Source organism: Ovis canadensis, chromosome 1 (genome assembly GCF_042477335.2).
Source record: "Ovis canadensis isolate MfBH-ARS-UI-01 breed Bighorn chromosome 1, ARS-UI_OviCan_v2, whole genome shotgun sequence".
In the NCBI taxonomy this organism is placed as follows: Eukaryota; Metazoa; Chordata; class Mammalia; order Artiodactyla; family Bovidae; genus Ovis; species Ovis canadensis.
In genome coordinates this window covers 73,026,536-73,046,203 of record NC_091245.1, presented here as the reverse complement: position 1 = coordinate 73,046,203, position 19,668 = coordinate 73,026,536, and the positions used below count along the sequence as shown (strand labels likewise).

The following is a 19,668-nucleotide window of genomic DNA, read 5'->3' as shown; positions in this document are numbered from 1 at the left end:
CTCTTGGGTCAGCCAGCAGTTCACACTCTCTCCATGACCTCCTCCAACACTAGTTGAATTAGTTTCTTTAATTCCTTTTTTTCCCCAATAGATCTATAATGGCAGCAAAGAAGAATCAAGGAAATATAACAACTTTCTAATATATCTCAAATAGACTCCTTCCTCAGACTTCCTTAATTCATAAGACAATGACACCATCATTCACCTAGCTACTAAGGAAAAAAAACTAAATATCATCTTTAATTTCTCTCTTCTTCATCTTCTACATTCAATCTGGCATCAAATCTGCTCAGCTTAGACTTCCCTGGTGGTCAAGTAATTAAGAATCCACCTGCCAAAGCAGGAAATACAGATTCGATCCCTGGTCTGGGAAGATCCTACATGGCAGAAGGCAATAAGCCTATGGGCCACAACTACTGAGCCCAGGCTCTAAAGCCCAGGAGCCACAGCTACCGAGCCCAGGCACCCTAAAGCCTGTGCTCTGCAACGAGAAGCCACCACGATGAGAGCCTGCACATCACAGCTATGGAAAGCCCACCTGCAGCAACCAAGACCCATGCAGCCAAAAATAGAAATATATATTTTTAAAGGTCTGCTCAGCTCTATCTCCAAAATATATCTCATATCTGACCACTTTGCTCCGATGCCATCATAAGCAAACCATAATCATCCTTCAGCTGGACCACTCACTGCAACAGGCTCCTAACTGGCATTCATTCTTCCACTGTTGGCTCTCGTACTGCTCATTTGCTTTGTAACAGTCAGACGATCTTATTAAAGTGTAAATCAGATATCACACCTGTCTCCAGTGCAATGAATTCCCTCTGCAATTTTTTTTAAGGCTTATACTGGGTTTTAAGACTCAAAAGGATCTGGTTCCTACATCTGTCTCCAAACTTATCACTGTGCATATATATTGTAGACATCACCCCAAGGGTGTGAGAAACAGTACCCTGTTCAGGAAGAATATAGCCATTCCCCACCCCAAAAAAGCCCTTTTTCCAACCACAACCCCATTTGTTCACTTTATAAGTAACTGCCATCCTGACTTTTTTATTATACCAACTTCTTTGCTTGTCTTTTGATTTCAGCACTTGAGTATGCATTCATGGTTTAAAGTCATTTTCTTGCTTTTGAACTTTTACAGTCATATGGTATACATTTTTTTGTGGGTTTACTTAATTTGTTCAATGTTGCTTTTTTAAAGATGGAGCTGTGTTGCTCTGTATGACTATAGTTCATTCATTTAATTTGCTGTGTAGTATTTCGCTGCATGAATATACTGCAATTTACTTGTTTATTCTATGTTGGTGGGTGTTTAGGTTTCTTCCTTTGGCCTGCTAAAAATAATAGTTATAAACATTCTTATACAGGTAACCTCACACATATGCACACATTTCTGTAAGGTATATGCCTAGAAGTAGAAATACTAGGTTATAAGCTATGGAATTGCCAGTTTTTCTAGATAAACTGCTTGTTGAAAGCATTTGGATCAGTTTATACTCCTGCCAATAGTATATTGGTGTTGCCATTTCTCCATTTCTTTGTTGACTTTTGCTATTAATCCATCTTTTAAATTTTAGCTATACTAGTGGGTGGCGAAGTAATACTGTTGGAATTTCGATTTGCATTTCTCATTACCAATGAGGTATTATTTCATCCATGAAATCATGAAGGTTGTAGTTGCTGTTGTCCAGTTGCTCAGTCCTGTCTGATTTTTTACGACCCCATGGACTACGGCATGCCAGGCTTCTGTCCATCACCAACTCCCAGAGCTTGCCCAAATTCATGTCCATTGAATCAGTGATGCCATCCAACCATCTCGTCTTCTGTCATCCCCTTCTCCTCCCGCCTTCAATCTTTCTCAGCATCGGGGTCTTTTCTAATGAGTCAGCTCTTTGTATCAGGTGGCCAAAGTATTGGAGCTTCAGCTTCAGCATCATCAGTTCAGTGCAGTTCAGTCGCTCAGTCGTGTCTGACTCTTTGTGACCCCATGAATTGCAGCACGCCAGGCCTCCCTGTCCATCACCATCTCCTGGAGTTCACTCAGACTCACGTCCATCGAGTCAGTGATGCCATCCAGCCATCTCATCCTCTGTCGTCCCCTTCTCCTCCTGCCACCAATCCGTCCCATCATCAAAATCTTTTCCAATGAGTCAACTCTTCTCATGATGTGGCCAAAGTACTGGAGTTTCAGCTTTAGCATCATTCCTTCCAAAGAAATCCCAGGGCTGATCTCCTTCAGAATGGACTGGTTGGATCTCCTTGCAGTCCAAGGGACTCTCAAGAGTCTTCTCCAACACCACAGTTCAAACGCATCAATTCTTCGGCATGTACAAATGAAGTGATGTGTACAAGACCAGGCTTAAGCAGGTCTGAAGGCACAAATAAACTGCACACTCAAGTGGCTCAGATGTTGTAGTGACTACTCCTGCACAGCTGTTTCTTCCTCAGTCCACACCTAGGCTGTCGTAGTGATATCTATAGTTTATTTAGTGAGGAGGAAAAAACTCTGAGGATGGTTCTTTCCATCACAATATGCTTCAGAAATTACCACTGCAATCTAGTGTGTGTCTGAAAGGTGGTGAAGAGAAATCTCAGTGGGCAGAATTTTCAACAGTACTTCTGGTTGTCTACTGTAACTAGGAAAAGAGATGTCCACAGGTATAGATCTACAGTGTTTCATGGGCAAGGGGCTAATGGATTGGTCAGGCAGTCAGGGAATTTGAAAGAATAAGATCAGAAGGCTAATGCCAAGGAAATCTGGGGAGGGAGTATGTGAATGGACCTCTCAGGATGAGGAGAAAATTTGAGGCTAGTAGTAAAATTTGTCCCATGTGATGTTCATAGGGCAACCGCTGTGGTGAACATCCTCCTTGATTAAGTGGACAGGATGACTCATCCTCTGGATGTCAGTCATCCTCTTTCGCTAGCATACCAGTGCTTGCTCAGTGGGCTCACGTACCAAGCAACTATGGCAGCAGGAATAGAGGTTATCAATCCAGGGATCGAACCCAAGTCTCACACATTGCAGGCAAATTCTTAACCATCTGAGCCACCAGGGAAGCCCAAGAATACTAGAGTAGGGAGCCTATTCCTTCTCCAGGGGATCTTCCTGACCCAGGAATCAAATCAGGGTCTCCTGCATTGCAGGATTCTTGACCAGCTGAGCTACCAGGGAAACGCCATACATGGACTCAGCAACACGAAATTCTTCTCACAGAAACTAATCTTACTATTGTCACTGCCGAGTACCTAACCTGCTAAGAACAGAGGCCAGTCCTGAGAGACCCCAGCCATCTGGTGACCAGTTAATCACATTGGATTCCTTCTCTGGTGGAAGGGCCAGCAACTGTCATGAAAATATTTATTCTGGATATGACTCCTAAGACTCTTGCTGTAAGACTACCAACCATAATCTTACCAACGTGGTTATCTCTCAAAACATAAATTCTAAATGAGAAATTCATTTCAGAAAGGGCTCACTACTATGAAATTCATAGGAATTCCCATGTACCAAATCACCCAGAAGTGGCTGGATTGATAAAGTAATATAATGACCTACTGAGACATATTAATATGATGTTATTTCTCCCATTGCCAGAATACAGAGTTTGAGGAATCATGGAATAAAAACTAGGACGGATTTTTCTATTATGTTTAATAATCCACTCACAGAATTTGTTATTCCCATCCCTATAAATGGGCAAAAAAAGAGGTCCCTATAAGGGCTGGGGTGGTTGATCCATATTATTAAGGGAAATTGGTCTACTGCCACACAGTGGGGTTAGTATGAACTATGTCAAGAGCCCAGGGGATTATCTGGGTTGCCTCTTAATGTTCTCTTATTTAACAGTAAAAGTTAATACACAACCAACTCCTAAGGACTCAGACCTATCAGAATTAAGATTCAGCTACCTTACTAGGTAAAGAGCCTTGACCAGCTAGCATGCTGGCCAGGAGCAAAAAAACCAAAACAATGAAGGAAGAGGTTATTGCCGGGGGCCAGCGTGAGGAACTCTGCCCATGGCAAAGGTAATGAGGAAGGAGGCTTGACATACGCAAAGGCGTGATCAAGCCTCAGGAAACCCCCTGTTCCTGAGCATCTAACCCCAAGACCAGAGTCTGTTTTATGCTCTCACCTACACCTCTGACTTTACGGGGGGCTCTCCCCCATAACCATTTCTCTCGGAGAAGGAGTAAACGTGCAGCTCCAAGGCAATAAAAATTCTTGGGCGTGACAAGAGTGTTTCAGCTTAAGGATTCCTTTGAAGGCTATCTAGCCCACCTGTATAGGTTCGTCCGGCCACATGTGATTGTTTATAGCCTCCCAACCTGAGAGGCACGAGATGTTTTAGACTTACTAAAGGCAAATTCTCTTGTGGAGTTAGAAATTATTAGTATAGTGTGTTGGTTAGGAATTATATTGGTGAAGGGTTTTTTCATTTGTTGTGCCAATAATTGCTGCTAATTCCCTGCTCTGGGTGGGACAAGGGTGTCTCAGGTCTAACCTCTCTGCTGACAGACTAGCTTGTGTGACAGGATTATCCATACTCCTGCCACATGATTGTTTACTACCTCTCAACCATAAACAGCACAGAGAGTTTTGGAGTATTTTGAGAGTCTTAATTAGCATAGGGCTTTTTCTTCTTATTGAGTCAATGATTGCCGCCAGGCCTCCATATCCTTAGGCACCTGGGAATATATTAATCAATGTATTTGGAATATAGCAAAGGAAATATGGTAGTTTTTGATGTTAGCAATACTAGACTTTTTGAGTTAATGGATTTTCTCTTTTGTAATACACTGTACTTTGTTATAAATCACTGTGTCCTTGCTATGTAAGAATGTAACTTTATCATATCTTAAGACTAAATAGATCTTAAGGGGAGCATTGGTGAAAGGATTTTCATTTGTTGGGCTGATGTTTGCTGCTAAATCTCCATGTTCCCTACACTTATAATGAATATAACTAACATATAGGAGAAATAAGTATTAACCTTTAAGCATATAGGAGAAATAAGTATTAACCTTTAAGACTAATCATGTTAACCTTGGGTTAAATAAATTCCTTTCTTGATTGTAACTCACTACACCCTCACCCTATAGGAATGCAGCTTTATTTGGAGGGTGGTGCCTGGTTTGAGAAAAAACACCCTTGGAAGAAATAAGTTTTTTGGTTATCAGAAAGAAAGGATCATAAAATGTCAGCAGGTCTCACTCATGGCCAGAAGATGATGTACCTTTTTTTATACATTTATGTGGAGCACCTGATTTTGACAAAGGTCAGGACTGCTGACTCCCGCGTGACTCTGTATTCATCCCTATGTGTAACAAAAGGTATATAAGCAAACCCAAAAATAAAGAAATTGGATCAGTTTCCGGAAAGACTGATTCCCCCATGTTGCTTCTTTCTTGCTCCCGTTTTTCTGGCTGAATTCCCATCTGGAGCATGGATGCTATTCCACGTAATCCAAGTTATTCAGCCTCTTTTTCTCCACTAATCTTCCTACTACACTATCCGTTTCTAATCTCTCTATAAATGTGATTAAATATGTATTTTTCCAAAGACGCCAACTCCGTCCCCACCTTCGAATCACCCTGGATCCACCGGGGCTGCACCCCGGCAGGTTATAAATATCAACTACAATTTCATGCCGTTATAGAAACAAGTACTTAAGCAAATCTACTGTATTGTTTGTTCTGTATATTTTTGTGCATATTAACTATTTTTTCTTCCCCCTTTCCCTATCAAGTTATATAAAAAATGTTGGTGGTAGTACACTTGATCATCCAGGTGATTCAACCAGAATAACTAACACCTCTAAGAATAACAGTAGGCGCTTCCCAGGTGGCTCAGTGGTAAAGAATCCACCTGCCAACCCAGGAGACACAGGTTCCATCCCTGGGTTGGGAAGATGCCCTGGAGGAAGAAATGGCTGCCCACTCCAGTATTCTTGCCTGGAGAATCCCACGGACAGAGAAGCCTGGTGGGCTGCAGTCCACGGGGTCACAGAGTCAGACACGACTGAGCACGCACGCGCAGTAACTGATGGAACCTACTTGCCACAGGCACTCAGCTCCCTCTCCCGCACTCCACACAGGCACACCCACCCTCCTATATTCTGCTCTGTTCTCCTGGGGCTAGGGTATTCAGACTACATTTCCCAGACTCCTTTTTGACAACTGGAGTCCTGTCAAGTTTGGTCAATAGGAAGCACTGCTGAGAAGTCAGTGGTAGCACAGGTCCCAGCACCGTGATATTTGTTGGCAGTGGTTTCAGGGGAAACGGTGGTAGAGTGACTCTGCACTCCAACAGACCACAGACAGCACCTGTCAGTAATCTTAGCTCTGGTCCAGGCAGTACCATTTGAGCAGATCTAGCATCGACTGCAACACCCTCCAATAGTGCAGCGGTAGGAAGAGACTCCTAGCAGCTTCTGAACTCTGAGAATACTAACCTCCCACAGAACAACCTAACTACATTTACCAGTTACCCAGGAAAACCATCACCAACACCCTAGAATGAGATAAAATGAACCAAAAATCCCCTCATTAAAGCAGCCCCACAGAATGATCAACAGGTAGGTCTAATTTAATTACAAGCGTATCTGAAAATGAGACCATCAGATTGGACTGCCATAGTCAGAGCAGCATGCTCAGGAACCACTACTGGGCGTGCCGCCGCGTCTCCTTATTTACCCCTCCCATCAGTTATAACTTATGACATCACTGCAGATTACAGTGAGAGAGTTTTCTTCCATCACTTGGCCCCTTATTTCAAAGCACAGGTGGATTCATGAACACAAATATCCCTCCTTAAACATAAGTGCCTGTCTATACTTTTGGAACCGATTTTAACACAAGCTTTTATTTTATTCCTGCTCTCCTTATATCAAATACATTTTGAGATTATCAGACTTTACTAAATTTTCCATCAGAAATTAAAAATATCTCCATATAATTTCCTCCCTCTGGTAAGTCAAGTTCATTTTGTGTAAAACATTTCTTCCCTTGTAAAACTAGACTGTAAATTTTTCAAAAAAGAATTTTCTTTTAAATTGACTCTTCAGTCCTATAACTAGTAAGCACCATGCTATTCTGGGACCCCAAAGAAAGCAATTGTAAATCAAGTTCTATAGAACTTCTTTGGTTTGTATTTAAACTAACCATTTATTCAATTCCACAAAGAAATCAGTGTTATATTTTTCTTAACATTCAACTTAAAACATTAGACATAATAAGCTGAATGAGGGAAAATCATTATCAAATGCTAAAAATGTAAACATGAAGAAAGTAAACATGAAAACAAATCTCTTTTTAAAAATTCATTTAATTACAAGAAAATTAGCCAGAAAATTGCACAGTTCCAAACAAATCCTCTGTATAAACACAAGGGCTCATTTACCATCATCTTTTTATATTTATCTCTGAAATAACATTCCATCTATTGAACTCAGCTTCTACTGGCAAAATTAGAATACATGGGTATTTTTACTGTTTAATATTCCATAAGCAGAATTGGCTTTTGTCCTGAAGTTATGATGGTGTCTGTCATTCTGCTTCAGAGAAACTCTAAAATTGTCCCCTTATGAGTTTAAATTAGCCACTCTCAAAATCCAATGGAAAAAGAAAAAAAAAAACAAAACACTGTAGTTTCACTAAAAGATTCCTGTCCTCAACTTCATTTTACCAGCCTAAGTACAAATTCAGAGAAAAGCTTCTTAAGTCCTGTAGTTTCAAATTCCTTTTGTAACTCATCCAACGATGAATACTCTTTGACTTCAAATGCCAGAAACCTGCATTATACAAGAGAAACTCATGAATATGCCTAAATTTGTCAGAGTATAATTATCGATTCAGTTGCTTTTCCATCTGCAATAGTACTAAATTATACCTTTTGTGTTCTGTCTGTACTTTTGTTTCAAACAGTACACTCATCATTTTCTCTTTGCATTTCTTTCTACTTGAGTCCACATCCACTTTGCAGGTTTTCTGAAGAATCAGGTACTCCTAAATGATAGAACAGTATGTTAAATACATATCTTACTCTGAATCTCAAAGTCTCACTTTTAAAGGAGAAATAATCTGCTGGCCTGTTTGCATGCTGACAGAGTACTCGCTTTCTGAATCAAGCAGTAAGAGACTTATACTGTTTTTATGTACTTGGAAGCGTAACATTCTGGTGAATGCTGGAGTAAAGAAGGTTCTAATCCAACTACACAGGCTTAAAACTAGACTAATCAGCCTACTAGAGCTGATTCTGGGGTTAGTTACCTAAATCCTCTGTGCCTCAATAACCTACTCCATAAAATGCTTGCTCTTAACAGCTACCTTATAGGGAAGCTGTGATGGTTAAATGAGCTAATATGTTGCTCTTAGAGGAATGCCTGGCACAACAGCACTTAATACAGCACCAGCCACTGTCATTATTACAGTACTATTACTACTTCAAGGTCAGAGTGAAGTTAATAGGCACACAGCACCAAACTTTCCAAATTGGTGGAATCCATAAATATGTACCTGTAATTCTCAATCCTGATAAACAATCTTAAAAAATTTAAGAGATATTTACATTAAATGGCATTTTAGGGAAAGTTAATAAAAAGAAAAGAACTATTTTTAAAAGTTCTCTGGTCTAGCCATATGATTAAATATATATTCATTAATTGATGGATCCAATCAGAGTAAAAACATCTGCAAAACAGCTGCACTTAGCCTAATATGCCTGAGCTGGCTTAAAGAAACATCTGACCCCTTTGGGGAAATATGAGCAAAGAAATTATGACCATTCATTCAGTCACCCAGTATTTTACCCAAAAGAGTCCAGCTTTATAGATATGCTAGGAGTGAGTGATATTCGCTCAGTCATGTCTGACTCTTTGCAACCCCATGGACTGTAGCCTGCCAGGATCCTCTGTCCAAGGAATTCTCCAGTCAAGAATACTGGAATAGGTTGCCTTTTCCTTCTCCAAGATATACTATACATCACCTTAAAATATGCCGTTCCTTGGTCAGACCCCAACCCAAGATCTGTATTAAATCTAAAACTGTGTTGTACCTATACACTATAACCTAGCACTACTCTGGTTAACTGATGTTATCAATTATCAAGTTCTGCGTTAAGATCCCATCATGAAAAGCTATGTAATCCTACAAATTTGTAGTAACCCTATAAATCTTTAAGACAATAAGTTATGAAAGATAAATCTGTTTTAAATAAATTCCACTGTAATTATTCTTGACCCAACCCACTTGAAAGCATAAAGTGATTTGTAGCTCTTTCAAGATTTAACATATAATAATCAATTTTCCTTGTCTGGTCCCACATAAAGCAGGTTAGATGTTTACAGAATGAGAACTTGAAAAATCTGAAGATGATGATTTTGAAAGCAGCTGCTGAGACAAGTCAAGTGGAAAGCAAAAGTTAGGGAGGAGATGACAAGCTGACAGCCCTAATGATTCTACTTCCACTCACACTAAATCCTGGTTAAGAGGGACCAGGTCCTCTTTCCGGATACTACAGATACCAAATTCAAGCTTCTCTCTTTCCGGATACTACAGATACCAAATTCAAGCTTCAGAATGTATCTTTAACTGCCAAGTTAAAATTTTGCAGGCTTACCCACAAATACATACATTGCTGTGTGCTTAACCAAGGCAAGAAATATAAATAGGCACAAAATTAGTGCAAATTTATAAAGTTTAGGCTCAAAGCTAATTACAGAAACAAACATTTGTGTACCATAGAGAGTTCTTTTTTAATAACCTATCACTTTCATTAAGTGGCATGATTTTTAAAACATAATCTTCTACTTATTCTTCAAGCTTTACAAGTCTGCGCTTGTAATTAGAAGTTACAGATAGTCTTTAAAAAAGAAAATACATATCTATTAACATGGTAAGAGTGCACACAGAAACATCTCAATGATTCATCTGTCCCATTCTTATAAAACACCATTTTAGCAGAAAATAGCCAAGTTTACATTCCACATCAAACGTTTTGGCACCTTGATGTCATTTCTGTCTCCCTGCAGTAAAATCAGTATGATTTTACCCATGAACATCAGTCTTCCTGTCAGCCTTAAATCAGAAGCCCACTTCTCCACAGTTCTGACATATTTAGCCTTCGCTCTCATGTGATCTAAATGCAAAAGAGTCATCCACAACCCATCATCCACAGTCATGCTCGCTGCAGAAGAGCACTTTTCACCGCCACCTCCTGCTTCTGGGTGCTCGAGGATGTGCCTGAGGTTTTGTTGAATCCAGAGAACCAGCTCATGAACCATAGGTTCTGACAAAAGGGTCTCTGCTTGCTCCAGTAACTTCTCCTTCACGATTTCACACTGGGCCCTGGTCAAGTGGTTGGAGTTCACCACAATACCAGGTAGGCAGGACGGGTAACTGAGCGGTAAGTGGAATACCAACTGCAAGGGTATATCCGTATCTGTAATTCCTTCGGCTTTCGTGAGAATTCTGAACATAGCCCCGTCTGTCTCTGGAAAGCATCCAAAAATAATGATTAGTTGTACCTAATTCAATTTGAATGGAACACTAACAAGAGAAAATTTTGGTTTCAGATGTCAATTTATTTTTCATGTGAAAACTAAGTTATTTTATGAAGAGACACATCACACTAAGAAAGCCATTATGTACAGGTGTTTTCTTTCAGCCATATATATACATACATATATATACATTCATAGAATTATGCCCAACCAGCACCCAGGATTTCACTGGCATTTACAATTGCTATTATCCTCTTTTTATTAAGGTCACCAGGAAGGTTTCTCCTTATATGATTTTTTTTTTCCTACCCAGACTTAGTTGCTAATTCTGGAAATTCCTAATAAACTCACATGAACCTTCAAAGAAATAGTGTCGTGTATTTATAAAATCAGCAATTAGCCTAAAAGCTATACACTAAATCCAACGAAAATCATGTTGCAGTGAGTCCAAGCAGAAGCAAATACTGGATCGCGTGAGGTGGTTGTAAGGGTGCAGAGAACACCACGCCTATGCATACACACTAACAGCCTGGACTCGCTCTTTCTCACTTCAAATGTATTATTATCAGTGTAACATGAAGGCAGCGAGAGGAACTAAAATGGGGCAGCCATCAGTTCAGCCGTTCTCTGGCTCCATGAGGAGGGGGAAATGGGAAAGTACACACAGGATACAAGATGAAACGCTCTGCTCTCTTTCAGATTTGCTCCACTTCACCCCTCTGATGTGTTCCACACCACTTCACCCCACTTCTCGCAAGTTGATAAAACATCAGGCTGATTCATTCTGCAGGGGGCAGAAGCACACAGATCAGAAGAGAAGAGTAGAACAGAACCGGGTGCCGAGGAGGCTCTTTGAAGTTAACTTGCCTTCGTCTGCGCTACTTCTATCTCCACAGCCCTTGTTTCATTCTCCTTCACAAGACAGGCAGTCAGATCATTCTCATTTTCATACCTGGATTGCTGCTCAACAGCCTAAACAATGGAAACCTGAATGTATCCCCATTTTAAAGAACTGAATAGAACATTAAAATGGCTCTCTAGCCATCTGATTCCATTTATTCAGAAGCCATGGTTATAGACATTGATTTATATGGGACCAAACACATCTGTTACACAAGGTTTTTCTTTAGTAGAATCTTCAGCATCAGAGGCAAATCACAACTGTTTTAGGACACTACCCCAAAACTCAGGCAGTAACCATTATAAGGATGATATTAAAATGATATAACTTAAATTTGTATTACGTAAGAAAAATGTGGCCACATAAAGCAAAGTTTTCCATACAACTTAGTGCATTCCCCTAAAACCCATCACCAGATTCTCAAAATCTTTCTTTCTTCTATCCTGTTACTTCTCCTTTTTTAAAAAAAAAAAAATATTTTACTATTAAATTAGGCTCCCTGGATGTCAGTAAGATCATTACATTTCACTTGGTAAAATGGGTATTATAAATAGACCAACAGACAACGTGTGACCACTAGACTAAATAAGCCTTCCAGAAATCATCTAGAGGGACCACTTTCCCTCTCAAGGGGGAGATATAATTTTTAAAGCTCTTCCTTCATCATTTAACAAATAGTCACAGGAAACATAAGTGATTAGGGTTCGATCCCTGGGTTGGGAAGACCCTTTGGAGGACTAAATGGCAACTGACTCAAGTATTCTTTTTTTAAAATTCATCTATTGAAAATACTTTTTTTTTTTAATTGAAGGATAATTAATTTACAGAATTGTGCTGATTTCTGACAAACATCAACATGCATCAGCCTTAAGCATACATATGTCCCCTCCCTCTTTAACCTCCCTCCCACTTTTTCCCCATCCCACCCCTCTAGGTTGTTACAAAGCCCCAGATTGAGTTCCCTGAGACATACAGCAAATTCCCATTGGCTATCTATCTTACATATGGTAACGTAAGTTTCCATGTTACTCTCTCCAAACATCCTACCCTCTCCTTCCTCCCCACACCCCCTCGCCCATCCCCATGTCCGTAAGTCTATTCTCTACGTCAATTATTCTTGCCTGGAGAATTCCATAGACAGAGGAGCCTGGTGGGCTACAATCCATGTGGTTACAAAAGAGTTGAACACAACTTAGCAACTAAACAAGTCAGCAAATAGAAAATTAATAAGAGAAAATCCTGACTTTAGCTTTGGAAACTGTGAAATTATTAGTTATGCTTAGAAGGAAAACTACTTTAATTCTATCAAGAATTGGAAAGGACTAACAACGTTCCTACTTCGTTTTCTCTGTGACTCCTTTCACACACACACACACACACACACACACACAGGAGTTGCAAACTGAAATTACACAAAATGATGCTATCTCTGTAAGAAAATGAAAATCCCAATAACATACCCCCAATACTGTTGATATTTAACGCAGCAGTAAAATTGTACATTCTTTTAAAAACTCATTTTCTCCCTAAAACTCTAGAAGGATGTATATTACCCTTCCTTTCTCATCTGCCCTGGTTTGTACATGCAATTAAACTGGCTCTTTTTGCCTCAGAAATTTTCATGTAATTACATATACTGTCAGTCTGATTTGGGTTATTTTTCCATAAAAAAGAAAACAAGGTTGTTCCTATCTACTTTATGTTTATTTAACAGGTTAGAAACAGAGTGATTAACAGAAAAATAATGGTGTTCTATATCTTACTGCTAATCTCTGGCATTCCCTGGCACCAAGATACTCTAGTTATTAAGTTCAACTCACAAACTCATCATTCTCAATAAACATCTGTGCCACAGAAAACTTATGCCTGCCCTAGGAATCTACGATTTTCATAAATTCCAAGAATATTTTCACCTAAAGATCCTAGCAAAAGATTTAAGTCTTGCCTCTGGTTAAAGTTCACATACCTATTCCCTAGTTTGTATTTTTTTTTTAATAAGTCTTTATGCCTTAAAATAAGTGTATCAATTTCATAACCAAAATAGGGGTTTCAAACCTTATTCTTCCTTACAAGTATATGAAAGAAATTATGCTCCTAACTACCCTCCAAACAACAGAAATTCAAACTAGAGCAACTGAAATAAACCCCAAATTCCATACCATTATTTTTAAGAATTCACCCTACACACACACAACAGAAATTCAATAAATGCTGTACAATAACAGAAGACAGTGGAAAATGTAAACAAATTTAAGAGGATGAATTCTTCAAGATTCATTTAGAGTCTACTTAGAAATCATTGCATCATGACTGCATTATTGCAATCACTGCATCACTGAATCATGGCATCACCGACTGGAAGGACAGGAGCTTGAGCAAGCTCCAGGAGTCGATGATGGACAGGGAAGCCTGGAGTGCTGCAGTGCAGAGTCGGACACGACTGAGCAACTGAACTGCACTGAAGAAATCATTTATATACCACATACAACTGGCTTTCCCCATACTTTCTTTCTTTTTTTTTTTTTTTTTTTTTTGCAGTATTTACATGTCCTCAGGGTAAGACTTTGTTCAGAAAACCACTAAAAAGTCCCCAGCAGCCTCTCTTACTTCATTATACAGGGTTTTTTCCCTCTTGCTTCCGGATGCCTCCCCACAAGTATACATCCACCAGTGCTGCAGCTGGATTGTTATATACACTAAAAGGTAGTTACAAAAAAAAAAAAAAAAAAAAACTAAGAATAAGTGAAGCTCAAAGTGGCAATCCCTCCTTTAGAAGTGAAGTTCAAGGCTGAATTGGTTTTAGAGGTGACCTCAGTACCAACAATCAGCAGGGAACAGGGCTGAGCAGATTTAGAGGGCTCAGTGGGTGACAGTAATGATTCATTTTGCAGGAAGGTCCAATGCAGTCTGAACATCAGTGTTAGCAGAATACAAAAATTTACTCTGAAGCTACCGTGCAAACATATCATATGATAATGAGTCTTACACCCTCCCATTTTATAACATGCTTATCTGTAAGATGATTTTCCAGAAACACAATTCAACGTATAATGAGCACTAACTATGGTGATATAGTCTCTGTGACCTCCGATTACCTCATCAAGAAAATGAAGATTCGTAACATCACCAGTCTCACCTACTTCCCAGGTATCCACAAGGCCAGGCACACACATTACCCTTCGTAACTATTCTGAACGTAAGTTGGACCACATCTGATTCTTTGCTCTGGGTAGTCGTCTTGCTCTCCTTTTCTGGACAAGTGTTATCCTTGCTAAGAACTGTTTTCCGATTGCAACAACTCATCTCTATTAAGTAGCATGATGCACTGCAAGAGTCCTCGAGCTTAGTGGTTACTAAACCAGCCTAAGCATCTGTTATCTTCTCTACAAAATAAAGAGCACCCCTCATCAGGACTAATGACAAGCCTGGTAGATTTTTAACCATGTTTCCTTCTTTAGATGTGTCTGTGCTGTGTGCTTAGTCACTCAATCATGTCCAGCTCTTTTCAACCCCATGGAGCCTGCCAGGCTCCTCTGTCCATGGGGATTCTCCAGGCAAGAATACTGGAATAGGTGACCATACCCTCCTCTAGGAGATCTTCTCAACCCAGGGATCGAACCCAGGTCTCCCACACTGCAGGCAGATTCTTTACCAACTGAGCCACCAGGAAAGCCTAGATTTGTCTAGTTTCCATGAAAAAAAATGTTAGTGTTCTAACCTACGTAAAATTTCACTGACACAGCTTTTAAACGTCTTTCAGGATTCTCTGTCACTGTTTTCCCAGTATCTGAGAATAATTCCTTGCCAATTTCATTTGCTTAATCACAGTTTAAGATTACCTATCTTTCTTTTGAATAAAGTTGTTCAAATTGCTCATTCTTCTTCTACCATTCTCTCAGATATACAAGATATTATGTATATATGCATAAATACTTCTTGAAAAATAAGCAAAAAATAAAAAATCTTGAAAGAAAAAAAAACAGAATACCTCTCATCAAACAAGATGCATTTAAAGTATCAGGTATATGGCAGGCGACCCCATTAAACCTGGCACTTTGTCTGACTGCGCTGCACAGGGAACAGCAGAATGCCCCTGACTTGGTCTACCCATGGCATGCCCTAGTGGACAGGTGTCGGAGCTTTCAGAATTTACACCCATAAGAAAAAGCTACAGCTGATGCCTCTTACAATGAACTTACTACAGCCATCACAAAGAGGCCACAGTGTATGTAAGTCCCGTGAAATTCTCAGCACAAATTAGTCCAGCCAAAAATATGCAATTATTCAGACTCTTCAATCTTATGGCCTTAATATATGACCCCTGGGTTGGCAGCCTGAGCCTTCCCGGGCTACCTCCTACCAGAAGCACAATCCTACCAATGTTAACCTGATTTCAGAGGCAACAAAGAGAAGCTTATTTGAGGGAAAGGCCAGGAAGGAACTGATGGTATTCAGAATGTTCTGGTGTTAAGCTTATATCCTCCAATCCAGGCTGACAGTGACCGAGAGAGTGGTAGCCAGCAGCCCACTGGATGTTTACTGTGGTCTATTAAAGCAGTTCTTACGTACCCTTAATTCCCAGTTGTGAACATCAAACATTCCTATTTCAACCACTGAATTGTTTTATTCTCCAATGAACCTTTCAGCAACAAAATGTCCTAAGTTGTTACACTGAATTCTTTTATAATTCAATTACTTACTGATGCCAGAACACTGAATTAAATTAATTAGGAGGCATGGCTTGAAGTCATGCTCAATTTAACAGCAGATAAAGGGTCCACAGTGTTCTTTGTATCAAAAAATTGCTCCCTTTCTTTCTGTGCTTACTTTTTTCAGTTTTCTCTGAACCATCAGCAGTGTCCTATGTTCAGCCATGTGCTGAGGACACAGACCACGGTTACTCCATCCTCTCTCAGGTGTAATGGTAAATCCTAGGTTCATTTTCCCAGGATATTCCCAGTTGAGCCATAATAAAGGAATTCAAGAAAACTAATGATGTCCTCAAATAGCCTGCCTCAAGTAGAAATAATGAAGTAATTATCAATAAAGAAAGTAGTGAAGACAGCAAGTAAGGTGATAAAGAATAGCAGATGCTATCCTATCAGAAGATGGGTGACCCTCCCCCCAAAAAGACACTAAAAGTGAGTAAATCTTCTCATAAGGATTTTAAACGTTGTTTCAGAAAGCTGCAAGACAGGCTAGGCATTGAAAAGAAAGCAGCTTCACCACATAAATTGGTTCACGGTGCCCAGAACACAACAGTGCTAAATGAACGTGTACAGACTGGTGATCAAGAGAAAAAAGTGAAAAGGAGGCAAGCCTCCGCAGGTGAATAACACGTCACATGGACAGGAGGAATAGATCCTAACCCTTGATAGCTTTCTCACAACACCCAGACATTTTAGACTCCCTTCTTAAAGGTCAATCAATTTATGGTCAGAAAGACGATTTTAATAGCAGCTGTAACATGACAGAAGTTTAGATCTCATGCCAAAAAATTTACATAGTGTATTTGAAAGCTAAGAGAAAATTGAAAATCATCTGCACCACTGCACTTTTTCATAAACTGAAGTTTTGTTTTTTACTTAACAGAAGCTACAGACAGATACAGAGAGTAAGTTTTCGCTATCATGAAAATAAACCCAGAAGAACCGTTCTAAACTGTAAGCTCTGGGGAAAGTGTCTTTGAAAACCCTTGAGTTTTCAGGGACTCAAATGTGAGCGGAACAATTAATGCGCTCCAAGAGCCTGTAATTGACAACCACCTTTAAGCGAACTAAAAAAGCTGAAGAAAAACAATCCAACTGGGAGAGCTCTGAGTGAGCGCTGGTTGAATTCAAAAATTCATTCAACAATAATTTACTATGAATACCTACCACGTGCCTGGCACTGACCTAGGTGCCCGCAGTTTTGTGATTACAAAACAGACAGGGTCCTGCCTTCTTGCAACTTGAGACAACCAAATACCCATTTAGTTAAACTTCAATGGGTGCCCCGATGGCGAAGTTGGCTTTAAACTAGGGGTGTCAGGAGAGACCTCTTTTTAAGATGAGATCTGAAGAATAGGTTCAGGACACCCAGGGAAAGCCTGGGGGGACGCTGTCCAGGAGGGCGCAGCTGGTAGCCCTCAGCGAGTTGAGGAGTGATCAGGACAATCAGGGGGTGAAACGGGCGCGGGGGGAGGTATGTCTGAGGGGGATGTATAGGTGAGTGGCGGGGGGCGGGGGACGGGAGAATGGGGGAAAATCAAGGAATGGAGGTGGGAACGGGCGAGTGGGGGACGCGAGAGTAGTGGGTGAGACGGACCAGTGGATGAAGGGGCGCGGGAAGCAGGGACCGGCCGACGGGCTGCAGGAGCCTGAGCGTTGTGTTCTCGGTTGACTGCAGAGCAGCGGGAAGGGGCGCTACACTATTCATGTTTTAAGGGTCGCCGCACTCTCCCGCCTGCGCCCGCACACGCCCAGTCCCGGCGCCTGTCACTCCATCACTCATCTACCCCGGCCCCCAAGTGTGGGCTCGGGGCGGTGAGCCCAGCCGGGGTGGTGGGGAGCCCGGGTCCCTCTGGCGCGGAAGTAGTCACCTGAGAGACTCAGCACTTCCCACTCGTCAGGCCCGCAGAAAATCGCTGCCAGGGCCGAGAGCTCCTCCCGCACCGGCTCCGCCATGGCCGCACGGCCTCGCACGCTCAGCACCGCCCCTTCCGCCGCCGCTGCCGCCCCGGCCGTCCCAGAACAGTGCGGCCAGGCTGCCACCGGGGGGCGCCCCGCGTCTCCGCTGGGCTCCGCGGGCTGGATGCCGCTAGACGCCCCGCCCACAAGCTCCGGCTCTGTAACTGCAGCTGGAAGACTCACGCCGTTTGGGGGACTTTTCTCCAAGGGTGAAGGCCCTGTGGTCCGAGGCAGGGTGTCTGCCAGAGGCCACCGTACAGCTCACCCGCTGCTTTTCTAACACAGGGAAGCCGCCTAGCAAAGCCGGAAATTCTCTAACTTTAGTCCGGGCTTTGAACACTAGCCATTCCCTCCCAGACTTGTCCTTGAAGGGAACTTGGAGGTTAGGGAAAAAAAAAAAAAGCAGGGAAGTGACCAGAAGAGGTTAGCCCCTGTCTGGCTCAGAAGTGAACTACGGGTTAGAGACACTGCAGTTAACAGATCAGAGGAGATTCTCCGCCCTCATGGAGGTACTGGAGACCCAGGCGATCTGGGACACCCGGAAAACTTCCGGGGCAGTAACAACCTCCACATGCTGAGCGGTAACTGGCACTCAGACTCTAGAGCAAGACCGGATTCCTCTTTTTCTTTCTCCTAACGATGGTTCAGAAGGCGAGAGTTGGACCTGCCAGCTCTGCAGTCTAAGGATGTTACTGGGGTGGCCTGGACCCTTGCGGGGGACCTGTGTACCCAGGTGCTGGGAGCAGTGTCATAACGTTCCTATTTGTCTCTGGCTTCACAGGGTTCCCTGGTGGCTCAGTGGTAAAGAACCCACCCGCCAATGCAGGAGACCCAGGTTCAGTCCCTGCGTGGTGAAGATCCCCTGCAGAAGGAAATGGCCACCCACCCCAGTATTCTTGCCTGGGAAATCCCATGGACAAAGGATGCCTAGCCGCTACAGTCTATGGGGTCTCAAAAGAGTTAGACATGGCTTAGCATGTAAACAATAGCAAACAAACAAACAAAATCATAGGGGACAGCCCTGCTGATTGGCAACCCCCATTGCCAATGCAAGTGGAACTCCTGGGCCTTTGAGGGTACAATCAAGTATGTAAATGTGCCAAATGCTAGCTTTTCAACATTACTCATTTTGTGATCTTCGATTAATACAAAGCAATGTGATTCTGAACTCCACTCAAATCTAAGAATGTTCAGGTAGCAATAGGGTAACAGAATTATCAATCCATTCTGTTTCAACGTTGGTTTTGTGAACAAGATTACAATGATTCCGTGTGATAGTTTTTTCAGTATGTTTGACTTATCCTTTTGTTTGTCAAGTAACACTTTAAAATTTTGCAGACCCAAAAAGTAGCTGGCCTAGTTCACAGAGGTCCCACGATTTTTGTTTGTATCATAAATAACATTTTGTGAGATAAATCAGGAAATTTAGATGGCTACACAGTGACTCCTGTCATTGACCTATGGATATCAGGGAAACAGGGCTGATTTAAAGACTGAATTCATGTTCCCATCATTAACATCCTTCCCACTCCAACTAAGAAGGGGTCTTAAAAAGGAAAAGATACTGTCTTCTGAGAACAGAAAGGAAGTT

The 19,668-nt window shown here is 41.4% G+C and overlaps 1 protein-coding gene across 2 annotated transcripts; it reads right to left on the bottom strand.

Moving 5' to 3' along the window:
* Positions 1–7,315: 7,315 nt before the first annotated feature.
* Positions 7,316–18,131, bottom strand: RWDD3 (RWD domain containing 3). 2 transcript variants are annotated; one of them, XM_069598331.1, is made up of 4 exons: positions 17,990–18,131; positions 10,011–10,498; positions 7,898–8,013; positions 7,316–7,799 (listed from the first exon to the last, which is right to left on the bottom strand). In XM_069598331.1, the coding sequence occupies exons 1-4, from the start codon at positions 18,072–18,074 to the stop codon at positions 7,685–7,687; spliced, it is 804 nt and encodes a 267-aa protein (XP_069454432.1). In that variant the 5' UTR covers positions 18,075–18,131; the 3' UTR covers positions 7,316–7,684. The 2 variants fall into 2 exon arrangements, with proteins under 2 accessions (XP_069454432.1, XP_069454422.1); XM_069598321.1 differs by having other exon boundaries at positions 17,293–18,096.
* Positions 18,132–19,668: the final 1,537 nt, after the last annotated feature.